Source organism: Camelina sativa, chromosome 15 (assembly GCF_030686135.1).
Source record: "Camelina sativa cultivar CO46 ecotype springtype chromosome 15, ASM3068613v1".
NCBI classification, from domain to species: domain Eukaryota; kingdom Viridiplantae; phylum Streptophyta; class Magnoliopsida; order Brassicales; family Brassicaceae; genus Camelina; species Camelina sativa.
In genome coordinates this window covers 3,570,897-3,591,765 of record NC_141894.1, presented here as the reverse complement: position 1 = coordinate 3,591,765, position 20,869 = coordinate 3,570,897, and the positions used below count along the sequence as shown (strand labels likewise).

The 20,869-nt window shown below is 38.1% G+C and overlaps 4 protein-coding genes and 4 pseudogenes across 6 annotated transcripts; 5 read left to right on the top strand and 3 right to left on the bottom strand.

Annotated features, from left to right (window-relative positions):
* The first annotated feature begins 304 nt into the window (after positions 1-304).
* On the top strand, positions 305-2,988 carry LOC104745070 (protein OCTOPUS). The gene has a single exon (XM_010466241.3). It carries the CDS (start codon positions 708-710, stop codon positions 2,769-2,771), a length of 2,064 nt encoding a protein of 687 aa, XP_010464543.2. The 5' UTR covers positions 305-707; the 3' UTR covers positions 2,772-2,988.
* Positions 2,989-4,717: 1,729 nt separating this feature from the next.
* LOC104745068 (uncharacterized) lies at positions 4,718-8,596 on the top strand. 2 transcript variants are annotated; one of them, XM_087488040.1, is made up of 3 exons: positions 4,718-7,482; positions 7,798-7,880; positions 8,019-8,596. In XM_087488040.1, the coding sequence occupies exon 1, from the start codon at positions 4,831-4,833 to the stop codon at positions 6,892-6,894; it is 2,064 nt and encodes a 687-aa protein (XP_087344166.1). In that variant the 5' UTR covers positions 4,718-4,830; the 3' UTR covers positions 6,895-7,482; positions 7,798-7,880; positions 8,019-8,596. The 2 variants fall into 2 exon arrangements, with proteins under 2 accessions (XP_087344166.1, XP_019092956.1); XM_019237411.2 differs by having other exon boundaries at positions 4,728-7,482; positions 7,695-7,880.
* LOC104745069 (uncharacterized) lies at positions 7,069-8,475 on the bottom strand. The gene is made up of 2 exons (XM_010466240.3): positions 7,998-8,475; positions 7,069-7,737 (listed from the first exon to the last, which is right to left on the bottom strand). Exons 1-2 carry the CDS (start codon positions 8,343-8,345, stop codon positions 7,306-7,308), a joined length of 780 nt encoding a protein of 259 aa, XP_010464542.1. The 5' UTR covers positions 8,346-8,475; the 3' UTR covers positions 7,069-7,305.
* A 284-nt stretch (positions 8,597-8,880) lies between the features above and the next one.
* Positions 8,881-9,860, top strand: LOC109129057 (putative F-box/kelch-repeat protein At3g22730 pseudogene; annotated as a pseudogene).
* A 337-nt stretch (positions 9,861-10,197) lies between these two features.
* LOC104745067 (pentatricopeptide repeat-containing protein At3g09040, mitochondrial pseudogene) lies at positions 10,198-14,586 on the top strand (annotated as a pseudogene). Its single transcript, XR_015582027.1, has 3 exons — positions 10,198-14,010; positions 14,091-14,195; positions 14,285-14,586. The product of XR_015582027.1 is annotated as a pentatricopeptide repeat-containing protein At3g09040, mitochondrial pseudogene (transcript).
* A 230-nt stretch (positions 14,587-14,816) lies between these two features.
* LOC104745066 (lectin-like) lies at positions 14,817-16,323 on the bottom strand. The gene has a single exon (XM_010466234.3). The coding sequence runs from the start codon at positions 15,993-15,995 to the stop codon at positions 14,979-14,981; it is 1,017 nt and encodes a 338-aa protein (XP_010464536.1). The 5' UTR covers positions 15,996-16,323; the 3' UTR covers positions 14,817-14,978.
* A 1,651-nt stretch (positions 16,324-17,974) lies between these two features.
* LOC104748074 (F-box/kelch-repeat protein At4g23580 pseudogene) lies at positions 17,975-19,210 on the top strand (annotated as a pseudogene).
* Positions 19,211-19,335: 125 nt separating this feature from the next.
* Positions 19,336-20,374, bottom strand: LOC104748073 (MATH domain and coiled-coil domain-containing protein At2g42470 pseudogene; annotated as a pseudogene).
* Between the last annotated feature and the right edge of the window lie 495 nt (positions 20,375-20,869).

Below are 20,869 nucleotides of genomic sequence, written 5' to 3'. Positions count from 1 at the left end.
TTTAGTTAAAATTTTTGCTTTTTTTTGACAAAGCAAGCAAAAAAAAAACCACTTTGCCACCGACCCAACAAGTAACAGGTTTATCATAATATACACATTACATGACTACATGAGACAAAACAAAAATTTAAAAGAATATAAGGTCAATTAAGACATTTCATATCTCTCCATTTTAGCTCTTTATCCATCCACTTGTTTTGAAAGAAAATGTAATTAGCAAAGAAAAAAGAAAAAAGCAAAATGTTTGATTAGTGTAAAGGTTTAATATGTTCTTTTGTCTTAAATAAAAAGTACAACAAAAAATAAGATCTTGGCTTATATATCATCAATAAAGCTGGACAAAATTTCTAGATAACCGTACATTAAACACGCTAATACCATATACTACTAAAAACATTATACTATTATTATTCGAAAGAAAAAACTGATTTATTTAATTTATTTTGGTTTTGGTTCTTCTCTGCTTTAATAATTCTTTAGTTTTGTTGTTTCTCTTCAATCTCCTTTCTCTTTCAATTACCGTTGGAACAAGACCAAAGTTTCAGAGACAACACTCTCCCCAATCTCTCTCTCTCTCTCTAACCTCATTGTTGTCTCTCTTTCTCTCTCTCTCTATAAGCCAAAGACCAGAGACAGTGATGATGACGATATAGCTAGCTATGAGAGCAGAGGGAGAGAATCATCCATAACAACCATTATATCCCGTCATGAATCCAGCTACTGACCCACCAGTCTCCGTCGCCGCATCATCAGCAGCAGCAGCTTTAGCTCCACCTCCACAACCTCCACAGCCTCACCGTCTCTCTACCTCTTGCGACCGTCACCCAGAAGAGCGTTTCACCGGTTTCTGCCCTTCTTGTCTCTGTGAACGTCTCTCCGTCTTAGATCAGAGCAACAACAATGGCGCTGCCTCCTCCTCTTCTTCCTCTCGGAAACCTCCGACCATCTCCGCTGCAGCTCTCAAGGCTTTTTTCAAACCTTCCGGTAACAACGGAGGAGGCGGTGGAAACAACAGCGGAAACGGCCGGGTTAAACCCGGATTCTTCCCTGAGCTCCGTCGTACTAAATCATTCTCAGCGTCTAAAAACAACGAAGGGTTCTCAGGTGTGTTTGAGCCACAACGTAGGTCTTGTGACGTCCGTAGCTCTCTTTGGAACTTGTTTAGCCAAGACGAGCAACCAAACCTTTTAACCTCTGTCTCCGGCGGCGGTGATGTTGAAGTCGAGCCGAGAAAATCTAGCGTTGCGGAGCCTGTTTTAGAGGTTAACGATGAAGGAGAAGCTGAAAGTGACGACGACGACGTCGAAGAAGAGGAAAACTACGTCGAAGCTGGAGACTTTGAGATTCTTAATGACTCCGGCGAACTAATTAGAGAAAGACAAAGCGACGAAATTGTTGAAGAGATCGAAGAGGTTGTTGTGGTAACGGAGGCTATAAGAGAAGAGGAGCTGAAGCCTATTAAGGATTACATAGATCTTGATTCTCAAACCAAGAAGCCATCGGTGAGACGGAGCTTTTGGTCGGCGGCCTCTGTTTTTAGCAAGAAGCTTCAGAAATGGAGACAGAATCAAAAGATGAAGAAGCGGCGTAACGGCGGCGACCATAGGCCTGGATCAGCAAGATTACCGGTGGAGAAACCTATTGGGAGACAGCTCCGTGATACTCAATCGGAGATCGCTGATTACGGATTCGGCCGGAGATCGTGCGATACAGATCCTAGATTCTCCCTCGACGCCGGAAGATTCTCTCTTGACGCCGGAAGATTCTCCGTTGACATCGGTAGGATCTCTCTGGATGACCCTCGTTACTCGTTCGACGAGCCGAGAGCTTCTTGGGACGGGTCTTTGATCGGACGTACAGCGTTTCCTCCCGCCGCGAGAGCTCCTCCTCCGCCGTCGATGCTCTCGGTGGTGGAAGATGCGCCGCCGCCGGTGCACCGTCACGTAACCCGAGCGGATATGCAGTTTCCGGTGGAAGAACAACCACCGCCACCGCAGCCACCGGTGGTTAATCAAGCCGACCCGGTTATAATCCCGGGCGGGTCAATCCAAACCCGAGACTACTACACCGACTCATCGTCACGGAGGAGGAAGAGTCTTGACAGGTCATCAAGCTCCATGAGGAAAACAGCTGCAGCGGTTGTGGCTGATATGGACGAGCCAAAGCTTTCAGTGTCTTCGGCTATATCAATAGATGCTTACTCTGGAGGATCAATGAGAGATAATAACTATAACTATGCCGTGGATAACGGGTTTTTCCGGGAACCGGCGAAGATGGGCGGCGAGAGGAAAGTGAATAGTAACGATAATAGTAATAACAAGAAGTCGAGGAGGTGGGGGAAATGGAGCATCTTAGGACTTATATACAGGAAGAGTGTTAACAAGTATGAGGAAGAAGAGGAGGAAGAGGATAGGTATAGGAGATTGAACGGTGGAATGGTGGAGAGATCGTTATCGGAGTCATGGCCGGAGCTGAGGAATGGAGGAGGTGGGGGAGGAGGGCCGAGGATGGTGAGGAGTAATAGCAATGTGAGCTGGAGGAGTACCGGTGGTGGGTCGCAGAGGAAAGTCCATGGACTGGATAGGAATAAGAGTTCAAGGTACTCACCTAAGAATGGGGAAAACGGAATGTTGAAGTTTTATTTGCCAACTATGAAAGGCAGCCGGAGAGTGAGCGGTGCAGGAGGAGGAGGGGGCGGTGGTGGTGGTGGCGGAGGGTGGGCGAATAGTCACGGGCATTCAATAGCGAGGAGTGTAATGAGGCTGTATTGATTGGATCAACAAATTGTTCATTGGATGGTTTAGGGGTTTAGCTCTATGAAGTCTGAACCTTTTTGTAATTTCTCGTTGGGTTGGGTTTAATTTTGGTGCAATTGGTTTACTTTTTTATTTTTAATGTTAAGGGGGATGGGGGGGGGGGGGGAGGCATTTTCAAACGAATCACTTGTTGACATTGTCTATTTTAACCGAAATAAACCGCCTTTAACCAGCTATTATTGGTTCTACTTACGTAAAATTGACAACTAACACAAAGATTTTTTCTTTTGTATGGCATTCATTTTAGAATTACTGAAGAAAAAATAATAGCATTAATGAGAATCATAAAGAGAGTTTCGAGTTCAGAACTTCAAAGAGAATAATAGCAAAAGTTTGATTTATAAGGAAAGTTTCGAATTCAAAACTCCAACGAGAATAATAGCAGTAGTCCAGAAATCATAAGGAGAATTTCAGGTTCAGAAATTCAAATGTCAACTTTCTTCAAGAAATCATAAATGCTAACCTTCACAAAGAATTTCAAATGCCAAATTTTCCAAGAAATCTCAAGGAGAATTGCTACAAATATCTATCAAAGAGTAGTAATCCTTGGTAGACACCAAGAAGTATCCTTGATAGATATGATGATAATCGATTGCTACAAATGTCGTGTTAGAAGTACATGTTTTTTTTTTACCACTATGAGTAAACCAAATATTTATCCTAAATACATTTATACATATAATTCTAATACAATACTTTGCTGCAACTTATATTCAATTAGTGGCGGATAGTGAACAAAATTTTGTCTAGGACACATATAGTACATAACTAATAATATATTTAATAAAGAAATATTTTTGTTTATAATTAAGTATATTTTGTATTTTTACAACTTGAAATCAAAAATAAGCCAAACATTTTGAAAGAATTGTTTATCTTGTTTTATGATTATGCTTAATTACATAATGATTCCTCACATCGTGCCTTCGAGAGCATACTTTGTTTCTAAATACCTCTGCACCAATAGCCTAAATTCATTAGGAGCTTTCTTATATGAACTAGAAATTTCTTCTTCAACTATCTGCTAACGTCGTCTTGGTTACGGCTGATGCCCTTCCTCGATTTCTCGGATAAAGTTCATTTTGAAAATTAACAAAAGATTGAAATCCACGAAACTAAAATTTAAATAAGCTTTAATCAAAAATGAATCTAAAAAAAACTATTGGTTAAAGGAATCATAAGGAGAATTTCAGGTTCCGAAATTTAAATGTCAACTTTCTTTAAGAAATCACAAATGCCAACCTTCTCTAAGAAATTCAAATGCCAATTTTTCCAAAAAATCTCAAAGAGGTGTTACAAATGTCTACCAAAGAGTAGTCTACCAAGGAGTATGCTTGATAAATATGATCATAAAATAAGCCAAACATTTTGAAAGAACTGTTTATATTTTCGTATGATTATACTTAATTACATATATTAGATACACATTTACTTTATTAATTAAAAAATATGCAGTTACAAACTTATAATTTATTTTTTTGTAATATATTTAAGATTATTTATTAAATCATATCATATCAGACAAATTCAAATTTTTAAAAATGATAAATTTACTACAAAAAGAGATAATATTGTATGATGTTACTAATTTAATAGTTTAATTACTACAATAACATTTTTTATATGATATATGGTGATTAACTGATTACTACATATTTACAGAATACTTTCAGAAGGAATCTATATTTAGAAAAAAAAATATTTTGAATTAGATCTATGAAAAGAACTTTTGAAATATAGCTACATACATAAAGCATCGATGCAATGCAAATATTGAATTTAAAATATTTTAAAAACCAAAAACATAACATTCTTTCTAAATCTAAAATGAAGAAAAAAAACTGTTACTTTAACCGGAATAAACCGCCTTTAACCAGCTATTATAGGTTTTGGTTCTACTTACCTAATTTTGTTAATCTAGTTTTTTTTTTTGTCACTGGCTCACTGCTAATCTCAGGTCTTCTGTTGAGTCACCACCGGGTAAAAGTGTCTTCCATAATATCCCGACTCTTTCATGGTCGTGTTCCCGAAGTCGCTGTCACCCAAACAAGTCCTCAAGCTTTTGAAATCAGAGAAGAACCCGCGCGCAGCTTTTACTCTATTCGATTCGGCGACTCGTCATCCAAACTATGCACACTCCGCGGTCGTCTACCACCATATACTCCGACGTCTCTCTGACGCGCAGATGGTTAGTCATGTAAATCGAATCGTCGAGCTCATTAGGTCAAAAGGATGCAAGTGCGACGAAGATGTCGCTTTATCTGTTATCAAAACCTACGGGAAGAACTCCATGCCCGATCGAGCTCTTGATGTATTCCAACGAATGGGGGAGATTTTTGGGTGCGAGCCTGGGATTAGATCCTATAATACTCTGCTCAATGCGTTCGTAGAGGCGAAACAATGGGATAAAGTCGAGTCCTTGTTCGCCTACTTCGAAACAACGGGTTTGGCGCCAACTCTGCAGACGTATAATGTTTTGATTAAGATGTCTTGTAAGAGGAAACAGTTCGAGAAAGCGAGAAGGTTTCTTGATTGGATGTGGAAAGAAGGGTTGAAGCCTGATGTGTTTAGTTACAGCACTGTGATTAACGATCTTGCGAAAGCTGGAAAAGTTGATGATGCACTGAAACTGTTCGATGAAATGTCTGACAGAGGAGTAGCACCTGACGTTACGTGTTATAATATATTAATTGATGGGTTTCTTAAGGAAAGAGATCACAGCATGGCTATGAAGCTGTGGGATAGACTGTTGGTGGATTCTTCTGTTTATCCTAATGTTAAGACTCATAACATCATGATTAGTGGTTTGAGCAAATGTGGAAGAGTAGATGATTGTTTGAAGATATGGGACAGGATGAAACAGAATGAGAGAGATAAAGATTTATATACGTATAGTAGTTTGATACATGGGCTGTGCGGTGCTGGGAATGTTGATAAGGCTGAAAGTGTGTTCAAAGAGTTGGTCGAGAGTAAGACCTTTATTGATGTGGTTACGTACAATACTATGCTTGGTGGGTTTTGTCGATGTGGAAAGATTAAGGAGAGTTTGGAGTTATGGAGGGTTATGGAGCAGAAGAATTCAGTTAACATAGTGAGTTATAATATTTTGATAAAAGGGTTGTTGGAGTATGGTAAGATAGATGAAGCAACAATGATTTGGAGGCTTATGCCTGCCAAAGGCTACGCAGCTGACGACACAACTTATGGTATTTTTATTCACGGGTTATGTGTGAATGGTTATGTAAATAAAGCCTTGGGGGTGATGCAAGAGGTGAAAAGCAGAGGTGGGAATCTGGATGTTTATGCATATTCGTCAATTATAGACTGTTTGTGCAAAGAGAGAAGACTAGAAGAAGCAGTAAATTTGGTAAAAGAGATAAGTAAGCAAGGCGTGGAGCTGAATTCTCATGTCTGTAATGCATTAATAGGTGGTTTGATTCGAAAATCGAGACTTGGTGATGCTTCCGTTTTGCTGAGAGAGATGGGGAAGAACGGTTGTCGCCCGACTGTTGTATCTTACAATATTCTTATAGATGCTTTGTGTAAAGCAGGGAAATTTGGTGAAGCATCTACTCTTGTCAAAGAAATGCTTGAAAACGGGTGGAAACCAGATCTGATCACGTATAGTGTACTCTTGGACGCTCTTCGTCACGACAGGAAGATCGACTTGGCCCTTGAATTGTGGCACCAATTTCTTCAATCTGGTCTAGAACCTGACGTGAGGATTTATAACATACTAATTCATCGCCTGTGCTCTGTTGGGAAACTTGATGATGCAATGACTGTCATGGCAAATATGGAGCATTGGAATTGCATTGCAAATCTCGTCACTTACAACACTTTGATGGAAGGATTCTTCAAAGTTAGAGACAGCAACAGAGCCACAATGATTTGGGGTTACATGTACAAGATGGGGTTGCAGCCTGATATTATATCCTACAATATTATACTGAAAGGGTTGTGTATGTGCCACAGAGTGTCGTACGCTATTGAATTCTTTGATGATGCTCGAAAGCATGGCTTTTTCCCAACTGTTGTCACCTGGAACATACTTGTTCGAGCTGTCGTGAATTGCTAATGTGATGAATAACAAAGGAAAGCTTAATCTGTTGTATATTGCTGTATAATTCTCTGGACCAACTCAGCTAGTTTGCCGTGAGAAGGTATTATGCCCTGACCCTGGATTTCAGTTTTAGAGGTTAAATTCTGATGTATCCGTGCCTGGAAGTGACATGAGGTAAATCCCAGTAAGTCGATAAGAATCAAGTTAGCTATTTCACCTGATGAACTAGCATTATACATACATCAAAAACACATTGGTTTGAATGATTCGAGTAAACATCATCGAGATATGATATTTGTTGATGCAAAAGAAACACTGTAGCTTGACGTATCAAACCAAAAGTTATAAGTTTCCTACTTTTGGTCTATGCCATCAAGCTATGTATATATCTCTTTCGATTGGAGTCCAATTCTCTGTGTCTCTCGTTCATTCCTTCTTGTTTCCTTTTCCTTTATCTGCTTCTTCTGATAATAATGTCTGCTCGTAGACAAATTGAGTGAGCAATGGGATAAGAATAGCTCCAAGAATTGCGACTTTTCTCCAATCCGGTGCAGAAACGAAGGAATCAGCAATTGCAAGAACCACGATCCCAATTAACCCGAGGTAAATATTCCTTCTTGACTTTGATCCCGCACTTATTTTGGTTACCTCTTGTACTTTCTCAGCTTCTTCTTTAGCTTGCTCCACATCCACAGGTTTTTTGTCACGTAAGCTTTTAAAAAAAAATCCTTCATTCCTGTCTACTTGGATCTTCTCCTCAAAATCAGCCAACTTATTATCGTTCTCCTCTATCTCTAATCTGTTCAATCCCGCAGATTCCTCAAAAGCTTGCATCTTGCTTTCGATATTCTCCAGTATCTGCTCAATCACCCGGAAAACACACAAGATTAGCTTATCTATCTTTCTCTTTCCTGCAAGATCATCGAGCAAATCACAATCTCTGAAAGCTTTTTTGACAGAAAAGACAATTCTTATGGATCAAGTTGCATCAGAGAATCAAGGTAAGCAAGCCATTCTACTGTTCTATAACTGCGTTGTGCAAGAAGGACAAAAGTTTCAATCTTTTCCATATCATACGAGATTTCAAAATGTTATTGTTTAAAACTGATCATACGAACCCTTGTGCTTGCTTCGTCAAGGTCTTTCATGGCGTCTTCTCCAACCTTGTCGAACTCCGCATTGGCTTCTTCAGCAAACTTGGTGAGATACTCTGATCGTTCATCCAAGAAATCAGTTAAACGGACCTTGGAAGTCTGAATCATGGCGATCCTAGCTAAGAGTTCTTGTCTCCGAGTATCACCTTCGGGCTTTGGAGGGTCGGGATCAGAATCAGAATCTGAAGCTCCGTCTCCCGATTTTGAGAGACAGAGAAATTGGGGTCTGGAAAAGGAACGTCTCGAGGCATTGAAAAGAACATGGAAGTTTGGTGTTAAGGTTGTCTGAAATGCATGGAGTGTGTTCATCATCTTCTTCTATGTTACTGAAGAAGAAGAAGAGGTCCTCCGCTCGTTTCAGAGTAACCACCTCTCGTTTTTTTTCTTAATTTTTAGTTTACGCATTATCCAAAACCAGTATTGAGTTTCAAAGTATTTGCACAAAACACCCTATTTTTGTGAGACTATTATAGATTGAATCTCTTACTTCGCGTCTGGTTAGTATAAAATGTAGAACTATTATCGATTGAATCTCTTACAAAATAAAGACTTTAACTTTAAAATTTTCTTTTAAAACAAATATAACAATAATTTTTGGAAAAAAAATACTGATCGTGATTTGATTTCTAAAATATAGGAATGAAATCTGTGATTTTAACTCTGGTTTTATTCAAAAATATTTATTTTCCTATTTTTTTTTCAAATAATGAATATTCTATGATTATGAAAAAGTAAAAATATTCTATAAAACTAAATCGACAAAGGAAAAATGAAAAATACTACTTGGAGGAGGAATTGTTCTTTATATAAGACAAGTTGCTGTCTTATTTCTTGGGAGAAAAAAATGATGATGTCCGTAATTCTTCCTTTAGATATGGTAAGAGGAAATACTTTCTAGGGTTCCAGCCCCATCTTTAAAACGATTAAGATCTACTTGCACACAATGGAACGCTTTATTCAAAGACCAAAGGTTTACTAAGAAACACTTTAGTAAAGCACCAAAAGAGTCTATGGTTCTCATGTTGAAGGAGTCAGTATAGGATTTTTTCAACGAGCCTCAATCTCAAAATTGATCCTCCATCTCTAGATTTTAAGGGTGGCCTTGCCCTAAAGGATTCTCATTCTACTTTAGAAGAAGAAGATATACATTTAGTTGTTCATTGCGAAGGTTTATTGCATGCTATGCATCACCGTAGATAGTAGACCCGTGGTTTGGAACCCGTGTTTGGGCGAAACCAGATGGATCCAACCTAAAACCAGTTACGAGTGGAGATCTACGTTTGCTCTAGGATACGAAAAAACGAAATCCGGCCATAGCTACAAAATGCTGATGTTTTGGAAACGTGACAATGACTTACCATACCAAACTTAATGGGTCTGAAATATATGATTTTTAACTCTAATTCATGGAGGGTGGTTGATAATATTGTCACTCTCAACTGCTTTTTGATATCATTTATTGGCGTCTCACTGAAGGGAAATAGTTACTGGCTTGCTTATGATACAAACGGCAATCAATTCTTACTATGTTTTGACTTTACAGCAGAGAGATTTAAACCTATGTGCCTTCCTCTCGTTCTTGGTCAGATGGCTCTATCAGTTGTTGGAGATAAACAACTTTCAGTGGTAAGTCAGAGCGATATTACATTAACGATGTGGGTTACCAATATACTGATATTAAAGGTGTGTTGGACTGGAGCAAATCGTTTACAGTGGATATACCCACCCGCGGTGCATGGTTTCCATATTTCTTCAGTTTTTCAGTTGTCTGAGGAGAAGAAAGTGACCTTGTGTAGTGATAGTGAGACCGGGAGAAACATGGTTTAAATTATTAGAGAGGACGAAAAATCTTATACAGAAATCACTTATATCGAATCTACAAACATATTGCAGTGGTGGTATCCATTTATTTTCAATTATGTTCCAAGTTTGGTTCAAGTCCAACTAGAAGAATGAAACTTGTCATAAGCAAGTGATTTCAAAGACAATGTTGTTTTAATAATTTAATGAATACTTTTTGGTACTTTTACGATTCCTTTCTTCTTTTATGTTAGTTTGCTTTTAATCAAAAAAAAGATATATGTTTGATCGGATTTAACCTGAGAAGAACTCTGATTTTGAAAGTGACAAACTATTTATAATTCACGATACTGAAATCAGTAATGCAGGGAAATGAGCTCACAATGACACTGTCGGGGGAGTGCTCTTTATCTCTATATCCAATAGTGTTATCCACCTTGACTTCAAGACCGTTTCTTCCAAATACAAACCAGAGCGAGCGGTTCAATGTCACACAACTATTGAAATGTGAAATGGATGATTAGTCACACTTACACACACACAAATTTATTAATCAAACCTCTTGGCACAAAGATTAGCAGATCAGCAAAGCTACTAGAGAAGAACTCTGCTATATATCCGCGCCTTCTAATCAGAGTTTAACAAAAAAACCGGCGGGTTTTCGGGTCGACCCGAAAAAGGTTGGATCCTTTTATTTTTCCCTGCTAAAAAGTTTTTTTTTTTTTTTTTTTCCGACTCTACACAGCTTTTCGAATTCTTTACTCACGACGACGAGACGACTCTACTCTTTTCGTTCCGATGCTTTTTGTTTCTCATGGTTAAGTGGAGTCGAGACCTCTGTTCTAGCTCCGGCGAAGTTCTTATTTTTGTCGAATCATGTATTTTCGAGTTTTCATGACGCCGTCCTCGCCCAAGTTCAGTTCTTTCTCCTTGGTACGTCGTTTGAGTTATACCACGGATTTGGGTCGTCGAATCTACTATGGACATGTTATACCCAGCCATGATGAGATACATCAACGTCTCGTGGAAATATGTCTGGACCAATGCAAATTATTCAAGAGCCGCAAAGTGTTCGACGGAATGCCTCAGAGACTTTCACTAGCCTTGAGAATTGGGAAAGCCGTCCATTCCAAAAGCTTGATACTTGGAATCTGTTCAGAAGGTAAGTTAGGCAACGCCATTGTGGATTTATATGCCAAGTGTTCAGAAGTTTCTTACGCTGAGAAGCTCTTTGACTCTCTTGAAAAAGATGTAACGGCGTGGAACTCTATGCTATCCATGTATTCCAAACTTGGGCAGTCAGGAAAGGTCTTAAGGAGTTTTGTATCATTGTTTGAGGATTTGATTTTTCCAAATAAATTCACTTTTTCGATTGTTTTATCAACCTGTGCCAGAGAGACTAATGTTGAGTTTGGTAGACTAATTCATTGCTGTATGATAAAGATGGGGCTTGAACGTAACTCGTATTGTGGAGGAGCTCTAGTTGATATGTATGCCAAGTGTGGGCTTATTGGTGATGCTCGACTAGTTTTTGATGGGATAGTGGATCCTAATACAGTTTGCTGGACATGTTTGTTTTCTGGCTATGTGAAGGCTGGTTTGCCAGAGGAAGCTGTCAGAGTATTTGAAATGATGCGTGATGAAGGCCATCAGCCTGACCATTTAGCTTTTGTGACTGTTATAAACACGTACATCAGTTTGGGGAAGCTAAAGGATGCACGTGTATTGTTTGGGGAGATGCCAAGCCCAGATGTGGTCGCGTGGAATGTAATGATTTCAGGGCATGGGAAACGAGGATGTGAGACTGTGGCTATTGAATATTTTCTTAATATGAGGAAATCTGGTGTTAAATCCACCCGTTCTACCTTAGGAAGCGTTTTGAGTGCCATTGGAATTGTGGCATATCTTGATTTAGGTTTGGTAGTTCATGCAGAGGCTATTAAACAAGGCCTTGCCTCCAATATATATGTTGGCAGTTCTTTGGTTAGCATGTACTCCAAATGTGAGAAAATGGAGGCTGCTGCAAAAGTATTTGAAGCTTTGGAGGAAAGAAATGACGTCTTGTGGAACGCGATGATTAGGGGTTATGCACATAACGGCGAAGCCCACAAGGTTATGGAACTGTTTATGGATATGAAGTCTTCTGGTTATAACATTGACGATTTTACCTTTACAAGCCTTTTAAGCACTTGTGCTGCATCGTATGATCTAGTAATGGGAAGCCAGTTTCACTCAATCATCATCAAGAAGAAGTTAACAGAAAACTTATTTGTAGGAAACGCATTAGTAGATATGTATGCAAAATGCGGAGCTCTTGAAGATGCAAGGCAAATTTTTGAGCGCATGTGTGATCGTGATAATGTATCCTGGAACACGATAATTGGAAGTTATGTCCAAGATGAAAATGAAAGTGAAGCTTTCGACTTGTTCAAGAGGATGAATTCGGGTGGTATAGTGTCTGATGGAGCATGTTTGGCTAGCACACTTAAGGCATGTACAAATGTCCATGGTCTTGATCAAGGGAAACAGGTTCACTGCCTCTCTGTCAAATGTGGCTTAGACAGAGATCTTCATACTGGCAGCTCGCTCATTGACATGTATTCCAAGTGTGGAATCATTGAAGATGCACGTAAAGTTTTCTCTTCTATGCCTGAGTGGAGCGTTGTGTCAATGAATGCTCTAATTGCAGGTTATTCTCAGAACAACTTAAAAGAATCTGTACTTCTCTTTCAAGAAATGCTGGCCAGAGGTGTTAACCCATCTGAAATCACATTTGCCACCATTGTTGAAGCTTGTCATAAACCAGAAATTTTAACTCTAGGAACGCAGTTTCATGGTCAGATTATAAAGAGGGGGTTCTCATCTGAAGGTGAATATCTAGGGATTTCCCTTTTGGGCATGTACATGAATTCAAGTAGAATGGCAGAGGCTTGTGCTCTCTTCTCAGAGTTACAAAGCCCTAAGAGTATTGTTCTTTGGACGGGAATGATGTCAGGCCACAGTCAGAATGGATTCTATGAGGAGGCTTTGAAGTTCTACAAAGAAATGCGTCATGATGGTGCTCTGCCTGACCAGGCAACATTTGTCACTGTTCTTAGAGTGTGTTCCGTCCTTTCCTCTTTAAGAGAAGGTAGAGCTATCCATTCTCTTATCTTTCACTTGGCCCATGACTTGGACGAGTTGACCTCTAACACCTTAATAGACATGTATGCTAAATGCGGGGACATGAAAAGCTCGTCACAAGTTTTCTTTGAAATGAGTCGTAGAAGCAACGTTGTCCCATGGAACTCCTTGATCAATGGATGTGCGAAAAATGGTTATGCTGAAGATGCCCTGAAAATCTTTGATTCCATGAGACAATCCCATATCATGCCAGATGAAATCACTTTCCTAGGTGTTCTTACAGCCTGTAGCCATGCAGGGAAAGTAACAGAAGGACAGAAGATTTTTGAGATGATGATTTGTCAATATGGTCTTGAAGCGCGTGTAGATCACGTAGCGTGTATGGTTGATCTTCTTGGGAGATGGGGATACCTTCAAGAAGCTGATGACTTCATAGAAGCACAAAACCTGAAACCAGATGCAAGACTATGGTCATCTCTTCTTGGTGCATGTAGGATTCATGGAGATGACATTAGAGGACAAACTGCTGCTGAGAAGCTCATTGCATTAGAACCACAAAACTCGTCAGCTTATGTTCTTCTTTCGAATATATATGCCTCACAGGGGCGTTGGGAAAAGGCCAATGCTTTGAGGAAAGCCATGAGAGACATAGGAGTCAAGAAGGTACCTGGATGTAGCTGGATTGATGTGGGACAGAAAACACATATTTTTGCTGCAGGAGATAAATCTCATCCTGATATAGGAAAAATCGAGATGTTCCTTGAAGATCTTTATGATTTGGTGAAAGATAATGTCATCGTCAATCCTGATACCGTGGAACGAGCTTCTCTTGATTGTGTGTAACAACAGGGAAACACTAATGGTGGGAAGCTTCTTGACCGTTTGTACAGAGCTGAAGATCACCACAGCAGTTCACAAAATCAGATACAAAAGTAGGAACTCATATTGCATACACATACGACCATGTTTTTTTTGCCTTTTGGTGATGGGGACCAAGTTTTCATCTAGCCAAGAAAAACAAGGCTTAATCTCTGTGTTCCTCGAGTACTATCAGGTAACTGGGTTTGCGTGCTGCCAAAGCTCAAGGTTTTACAGGATATAACACTAAGAATTTTTCAGTTTTCTTTCCCGCAGGTAAGGCTTGAGATGACAATCCGAGTGAAGGAGCAGAAGGATCCATTTTAGGTGAGAGCCAACAGTGAATCACAGTACAAATACTTGACATGGCGAGCACAAAAGGTGATATAATTTAATTTCCTTTGTAAGAAGTTTCATGTTTGAACAGACATTTGTATCTGTATCAATACAGTGTTGTTTGTTGTTGGCAGGATCGTGGACATGATGTGTTCTTAGGATTCAACCATAAACCAAGGTTCATATTCATTCACATATAAACAGATTTTCTTACTAGGAAATCAGAAATCATGTGTAAATCAAACTCATTAATGGCATTTAAACAAAAGCAGATGATAAATATATGTTTAGAGTAAACTACTCCACAGTGACCAGATACAGAGCTTCAACACTTAGTTTGGATCTTTAGTATCTGCTTTCCTCTTGTTTGTGTCCCATGTTGAGGTTAGATTAACTATATACATCAGTCTCTTTCTTCTGGTAGAGACATATTAGCGACATAGAAGCAACTGACAAGTGACAACTGATGACACATGTGAATGCTGGGTTGTTTTCTAGACATTTGATCTGTGTTCACGAGACTTATTTTTGTACTCGGTTCACATTGCTCTGTTTCAATAAAACATCAAAGTGAGAAGAAGACAAAGTTGGTCCTTATTCTTCATTGCAATCCAGAAACAGAAAAGATGATAAATGCACAACTCATAATCCAAATGGATCAAGAACAACATCAACAACTAAGTTAATTTTGCCACATATCAATAAGCTTACATCTTCGCACAGTTTAGATTTTTTTACATATCAAACGTCATAAAGAAGGATACTACAGTTTATAGATCCTACATTTACACCACAACACAGGACAAGTTTTCAAAACCAAACTAGTGACTACTTCTTGCCTTGTTCAATAGCACATTCCTCTGGAACCACCGCCATTGACCGCCTAACACGGCATATCTTCCAGAGATACAAAGCCAACATTGCCCCTAAGGATCCACAAGCTGCACCCAAAACCAAAGCACCAAGCATTTTCCATATACACTCACTTCCCTCTCGACCCTCTTTCTCCTCCGTGGAAACTTCATTCGGTTCAAGTGGCTCCGAATGCATCCACATGGGAGGAGGATTCCTTATCTCAAAGCTCCATGAATGGAGAAACTGTGCCTTGGAAGAGTTCCCGTTGGCAGAGCTTAAACCCACAGTGACTTGACCATCTTCCCATAACTTAGCCAAGTCTAACGAGAAAGAGAAGAACGGATCAAACAGCTTTATCGAACCAGCTTTTCTGAATCGAACCATCATTCTCTTAGAACTTGCCTCGTAATCAATCATACAGCTTAAAGCCTCTCCATTGCTCATCATCAAGTCACCCACAAACGAAAGGTTTCTAATTTGGGAAGATTCAGGACTACCAATTAAGATTCTTGCATAGTTTCCACTCTTGGAGATATCAAACTCAACAGCAACAACTGTCTCATTCTTTGCATAATGTGATAGAAACCCTAAAGCAGAGGAACTGTTATCCCTCTTACCAAACAGACTAAGATCGAAACTAGTTGGAACCATAACAAAAGCCAAGACATCATCACCAATCTCACTGGACATGGAAGAAAACGAGAAGTGAGTCGAGAAAGATCTCAAGTTCTTCTCTTTACCTTGGAAAAGATTGATGGGTTTACTGTAAAAGACTCGTCCCACGCTTCCACTCACTGAGTCAGTCAGCTGAATCGAAGAACTGTCATTGACCAGCTTCGAATCTCCAAACAGAGCAACACTCTTGTCAAAGCTCGGAGATTTTACAAACCCATTGAAAGAAAAAGTGGAATTCACATCTGCAGACATGGTTCCATGTAGTATCTCAAAGCATAAAAGGAACAAAAAGGATAAGGTTTTGAACATTGCCATAGCTTTAGAAACTTGAACTCTCTCTCTGATTTATTTAAATGGCTACAGAGATGATGAGCTCGTATGTCTCTATCTCTCACTTCTCTCCTTCTAAATGAAATTTTCTAGGAATCAAGAATGAATTCCATCTTTTTCCAAGAAGAAGAAATAGAAATAGTATAATTTTTATTTTGAAGTTGTGGTGTTCTTGTTTTATGTGAAGGAAGGAAGAAGACGTTATAAAGCTAAATTGACCCAAAAGTAAATATCATCTTCTGGAGAAAGCAGAGATGTTGATTCGTTCTCTCACTTTCCCTCTTTCTCTCTCTCTCTCGCTCTCTGTCTTTAGTGAGTTAGTGGGTGTTTTGAGTTGTTGTGGTTTATATGCATTTTGATGACATTTTCTGATTTATTTATTCAACATTATTACATTTTCTCTACTCCGTTTGAATTGTATATGAAAAGATTTGCTTGATACAATTTGTTTTACGTTTGATACACTCTCTAGTGTATAGATAATTAGTTTTTGGTATACTTGAAGAGTTGTGACACATTCTTCTTGATTGATTGAGACTCTCTCAAGTCTCAACCCCCTAGGCTAGGTTAAACAGAGATATCCTCCTTATTACACGCTTTGATTTTTTATACTGTATATTTTTAGATTAATGTTAAAAGCTGTGATTAGTCCAAAGAATAATTTGCAACTCCTTCCTTATTCAAAAAGGATATACAATTATAAAAAAAAAAAAAAATACTTAGGTTCACCCCTCTCCATTCACCCCATCTTCTTTCAGCCAATCAGAATCTTTCATCTAATATTTTATTTAAACAATAAATCAAAATTAAATTAAAAGCAAACCAAATTAAGGAAATAAATTCTGTATACTTTTAATTAAGGAAAGTTAAATATTGACTTGGTTTAGATTTTTAAAATTAGAATAAAATTATATGTCGGTTTGGTTTAGATTTTACAATTAAAACGAAATTATATGTCGGTTTGGGTTTACAAATGAGGTGGTTAGGGTTTAGATTTTACAATTAGAACGAAATTATATGTCGGTTTGGGTTCACAAATGAGATGGTTAGGATTTAGATTTTACAAGTAGAACGAAATTATATGTCGGTTTGGATTCACAAATGAGATGTTAGGGTTTAGATTTCATAATTAGAACGAAATTATATGTCGGTTTGGATTCACAAATGAGATGGTTAGGGTTTAGATTTTACAAGTAGAACAAAATTATATGTCGGTTTGGGTTCACAAATGAGATGGTTAGTGTTTAGATTTTATATATGTCGGTTTGGGTTTATTAAAGAGCGGTTTAAATTTTTAATTTTATAATAATGTATACAGATTTTATTTACTTATTTTATAAGGAGGTGAATGGAGAAGTTCACCCCTAGGGGTGAACCCAAATATTGTTAAAAAAAAAAGGAAAATAAAAGAAACAGAGCAAAGTACATAATATTGTATCTCTCTATTTGGGTAGCAGAGATACAATATATGTATTTTAATGTTACTATGTTGTACAGTAGAACCTCTATAAATTAATACTCTGTAAATTAATAACCTCTATAAATTAATAAATTTCTCCGGTTCTATGTTGGAACTAGTGTAATTTTTGACACATTTCGATAATATAATAAGATAATAATTTTTTTGAAAATTCTTTATAAATATATGGTACCATCAATAATATAAATTAATAATTATATAAAATTATTTAAATATATGTATATATCTACACATTAATTTTTATTAGAGTTTCATAAAAAAATTTGTGTGCTATAGTCAAAACATGATAATTGTTATTTTCATTTTAATTGATTTTATATAAATATTAGTTATAACTGTTAAATCTTATTTTTAATTTTTTTTAACAAATTAAAAAAATCTCTCTATAAATTAATTTATTGATAATTTAAAACTTCTATAAATTAATAAAATTTTATGGTCTCGACCTTATTTATTTATAGAGGTTTTACTATACCTTCCACAGCCGCCATGAATGGAGAAGAGCCACGACGACGACGGATGACAATTCTGATGCTTCCTAATGATTTGGTATATAACTGCTTAGCCCGCGTCTCAAGATTGCATTACCTAACTCTTTCTTTAGTCTCCAAGAGATTCCGCTCTCTCCTTGCTTCATCTGAACTTTATCAGACCCGAACCCTTCTAAACCGCACGGAGAGTTGTCTTTATGTGTGTTTACGCCTATGTACCGGCTCTCAGCCACTACGTTGGTTCACGCTCTGTCGGGTACCATCTAACTCCAAAAAGTTTTTGGTCCCTATTTCATCTCCTAGTTCTCCATCTGCATTGTGGTCGAATGCTGTAATGGTTGGTCCTAACATCTACACTATTGGAGGATTAGTGAATAAGAATGCTTCGTCTAGCGTCACGGTCATGGATTGTCGTTCTCACACATGGCGTGAGGCAGCACCTATGCGTGTGGCCCGTGTGTTCCAATCTTCTTGCGTCCTTGATGGAAAAATATATGTAACAGGAGGCTGCGAAAATCTTGATTTAACGAACTGGATGGAGGTTTTTGATACGAAGGCCCAAACTTGGGAGTTTTTGCAGATCCCTAACGAGGAGATATTTGGAGGTGCTGAATACAATAGCATCGGATATGAAGGAACTGTCTATGTGAGGTCTGATGACAAGGATGTGACTTACAAGCTTCATAAAGGCAGATGGACAACCGCAGACTTAGCGATAAATAGTGGATGGGCTCGATCATCATCTTATTGTGTGATAGAAAAGGTGTTCTACCGCTCTGGTGGTAAAACGATCGAGTGGTATGATTCGAAAGAAAGATCATGGAAAATTTTGAAAGGTTTGGAAAAATTACATACGTTAACTCGTTTTGCTCATCTTAACTTGGTGAATTATGGTGGTAAAATGGTAGTTGTGTGGGAAAAGTATGTGGTGGATAAGAACCATAAAGAGACAATGATTTGGTGTGCGGAAATTGCGATTGAAAAACGCCAAAAGAGAGAGATTTGGGGAATGCTGGAGTGGGTTGACATTGTACTGTCCATTGAGTCATATGGTTTAGTGCATGTTCTTGCTAATACCATTTGATGAACATTGAGTCATGATGTAAGGGATAAAATATCACTTTGTTTTGATCTTGAAAAGAACATTTAAAAAGGTAAAATAAAGCATTCCAAACTACTTGGTTTCGAATAAACTGAATGGAAAAAAGTTAGTATACTACTATTTTATATAGACATTTTGGCGCTATGAATTTGACAGCTTAGTCGATTTTTTTATTAGGATCAAGATGAGAGAATCCAACTCTTACTTTCCAATCATTCCAAGAGTGAACAACAACCTTGAACAATTCCTCCACTAGTGAATCCCCATCGTCAGCATTGCTTTCTGATCCTTGTCATAAGAAGAAAGCTCATCAAGCTTTGTACCCAACCAGTCTAGCTTAAACCCCGCTCTTGTTAGCTCATTCAACTCCATCTTAGCTTTATTTAGCTCAGTCTCGGTGAAGCTTTCTGGAGGCTTGTTCAGTGTCTCGACAAGACCAAGGAGGGCACTCATGTACGCTGTCTTCACCAATGGGATTTTTGGTATGAAATTTACTGCAATGTCCGGGTGACCCTCTAAAAGGCGAGTCGCTGAAGTAGCCTGTGTCAACGAGATAAAGATGTTAGATGTTAATCATCAAAAAGGGGAATCATCAACAAAAAGCAGAAGAAACAAGGGTACCTACCTGAGAGTAAAGAACTTGGAAACCACGGACATCTAACATCTCCTTCCCAGTTATCTCCCCTTCCTCAACTACTTTTATTTCGACTTGAACGATCAGTTTGTCCAGAAGCCCTTCTTCTTTAAGCTTCTTATGAGAGGAAACCCTTGAATGACCCCGTTTTAGCAGCTGAGCGCAGAACAAGTTGCAATATTTAGGCGATTTGTAGAGCTCTTTGCCTGATTGATTTAAAAGAACGAGTGAAATATCAGCTCGTCTTTTCCATCCAAGTCTGAGTGATTCAGGAGTCGCAACGCAGAAGTGCACAGACAAGTGATCTTTAACAGCACCGTATCCTTTGGGATAAACGTCAACATACCTTTTAAGAAAGAAAAAAGAAAAAAAACAGATTAATAACTAAACGCTAGCTGCTTAATTTTAGGGTTTGCATACCTAATCAATAACAGATACGATACGAGTTATTTATAAAATTGTCGCATGTATACGTACGATCGACGATGAGTTGTAAGAAGAAGAAAAAAGAACACATGTTAAAGATCGTATATAGGTTTACCATTCGCAGCCACCACCGCTGGAGAATATAGGAGACTGTATCACATCAGCTTCCTTCTCCCAGAAGTTATCTATCTCAAACGTGAAACTCGTCGTTTCCTTTTGATCCTCCACCATATCGGATCCGGCCTATGCTTTACTTGGAGGCTACCAAAAGAAAGACTCACAAAAATTTGTATATATAGATATATTTATACTCGTAGCTTAAAAGCTTTTTCAAAATCCTAATCCAACTGAAATTAGGAACCCACAAATTTAATTATCTAAGACACAGGTGGACATAACCCAATATAATTTTCTTATATAGGTACCAGTGATTAAACCGGGTTTGTACCCCTTTTTTTCACCGATAGTTTTTTGGACATCAATTCCTCAAAACAAAAAAAAAAACTTATATACTCATTACTGACATAATTAATTATGAAAAAGATCATTCCATAAGATCTCTACTGCCTTCAAATTCGCAGTAATAGTTATGAAAAACAGAGGAAAATTCTAAATTTTAAAAGAAAATTATCTATCTAAGCTAAATAAATACTCTGAATTTATAAAACCACTACAACTCTACCAGTAAACCCATTTCATAGATATAATAAAGTAGAAAATTGAGTT

Bases quoted from the DNA above. Each gene is read 5' to 3' on its own strand.
- LOC104745070 (XM_010466241.3), top strand. From the start codon at position 708: ATGAATCCAGCTACTGACCCACCAGTCTCCGTCGCCGCATCATCAGCA.
- LOC104745068 (XM_087488040.1), top strand. From the start codon at position 4,831: ATGGTCGTGTTCCCGAAGTCGCTGTCACCCAAACAAGTCCTCAAGCTT.
- LOC104745069 (XM_010466240.3), bottom strand. From the start codon at position 8,345: ATGATGAACACACTCCATGCATTTCAGACAACCTTAACACCAAACTTC. The intron at 7,738-7,997 runs GTTCGTATGATC...GTGATTGAGCAG, and splicing joins TTGACGAAGCAAGCACAAGG to ATACTGGAGAATATCGAAAG.
- LOC104745066 (XM_010466234.3), bottom strand. From the start codon at position 15,995: ATGGCAATGTTCAAAACCTTATCCTTTTTGTTCCTTTTATGCTTTGAG.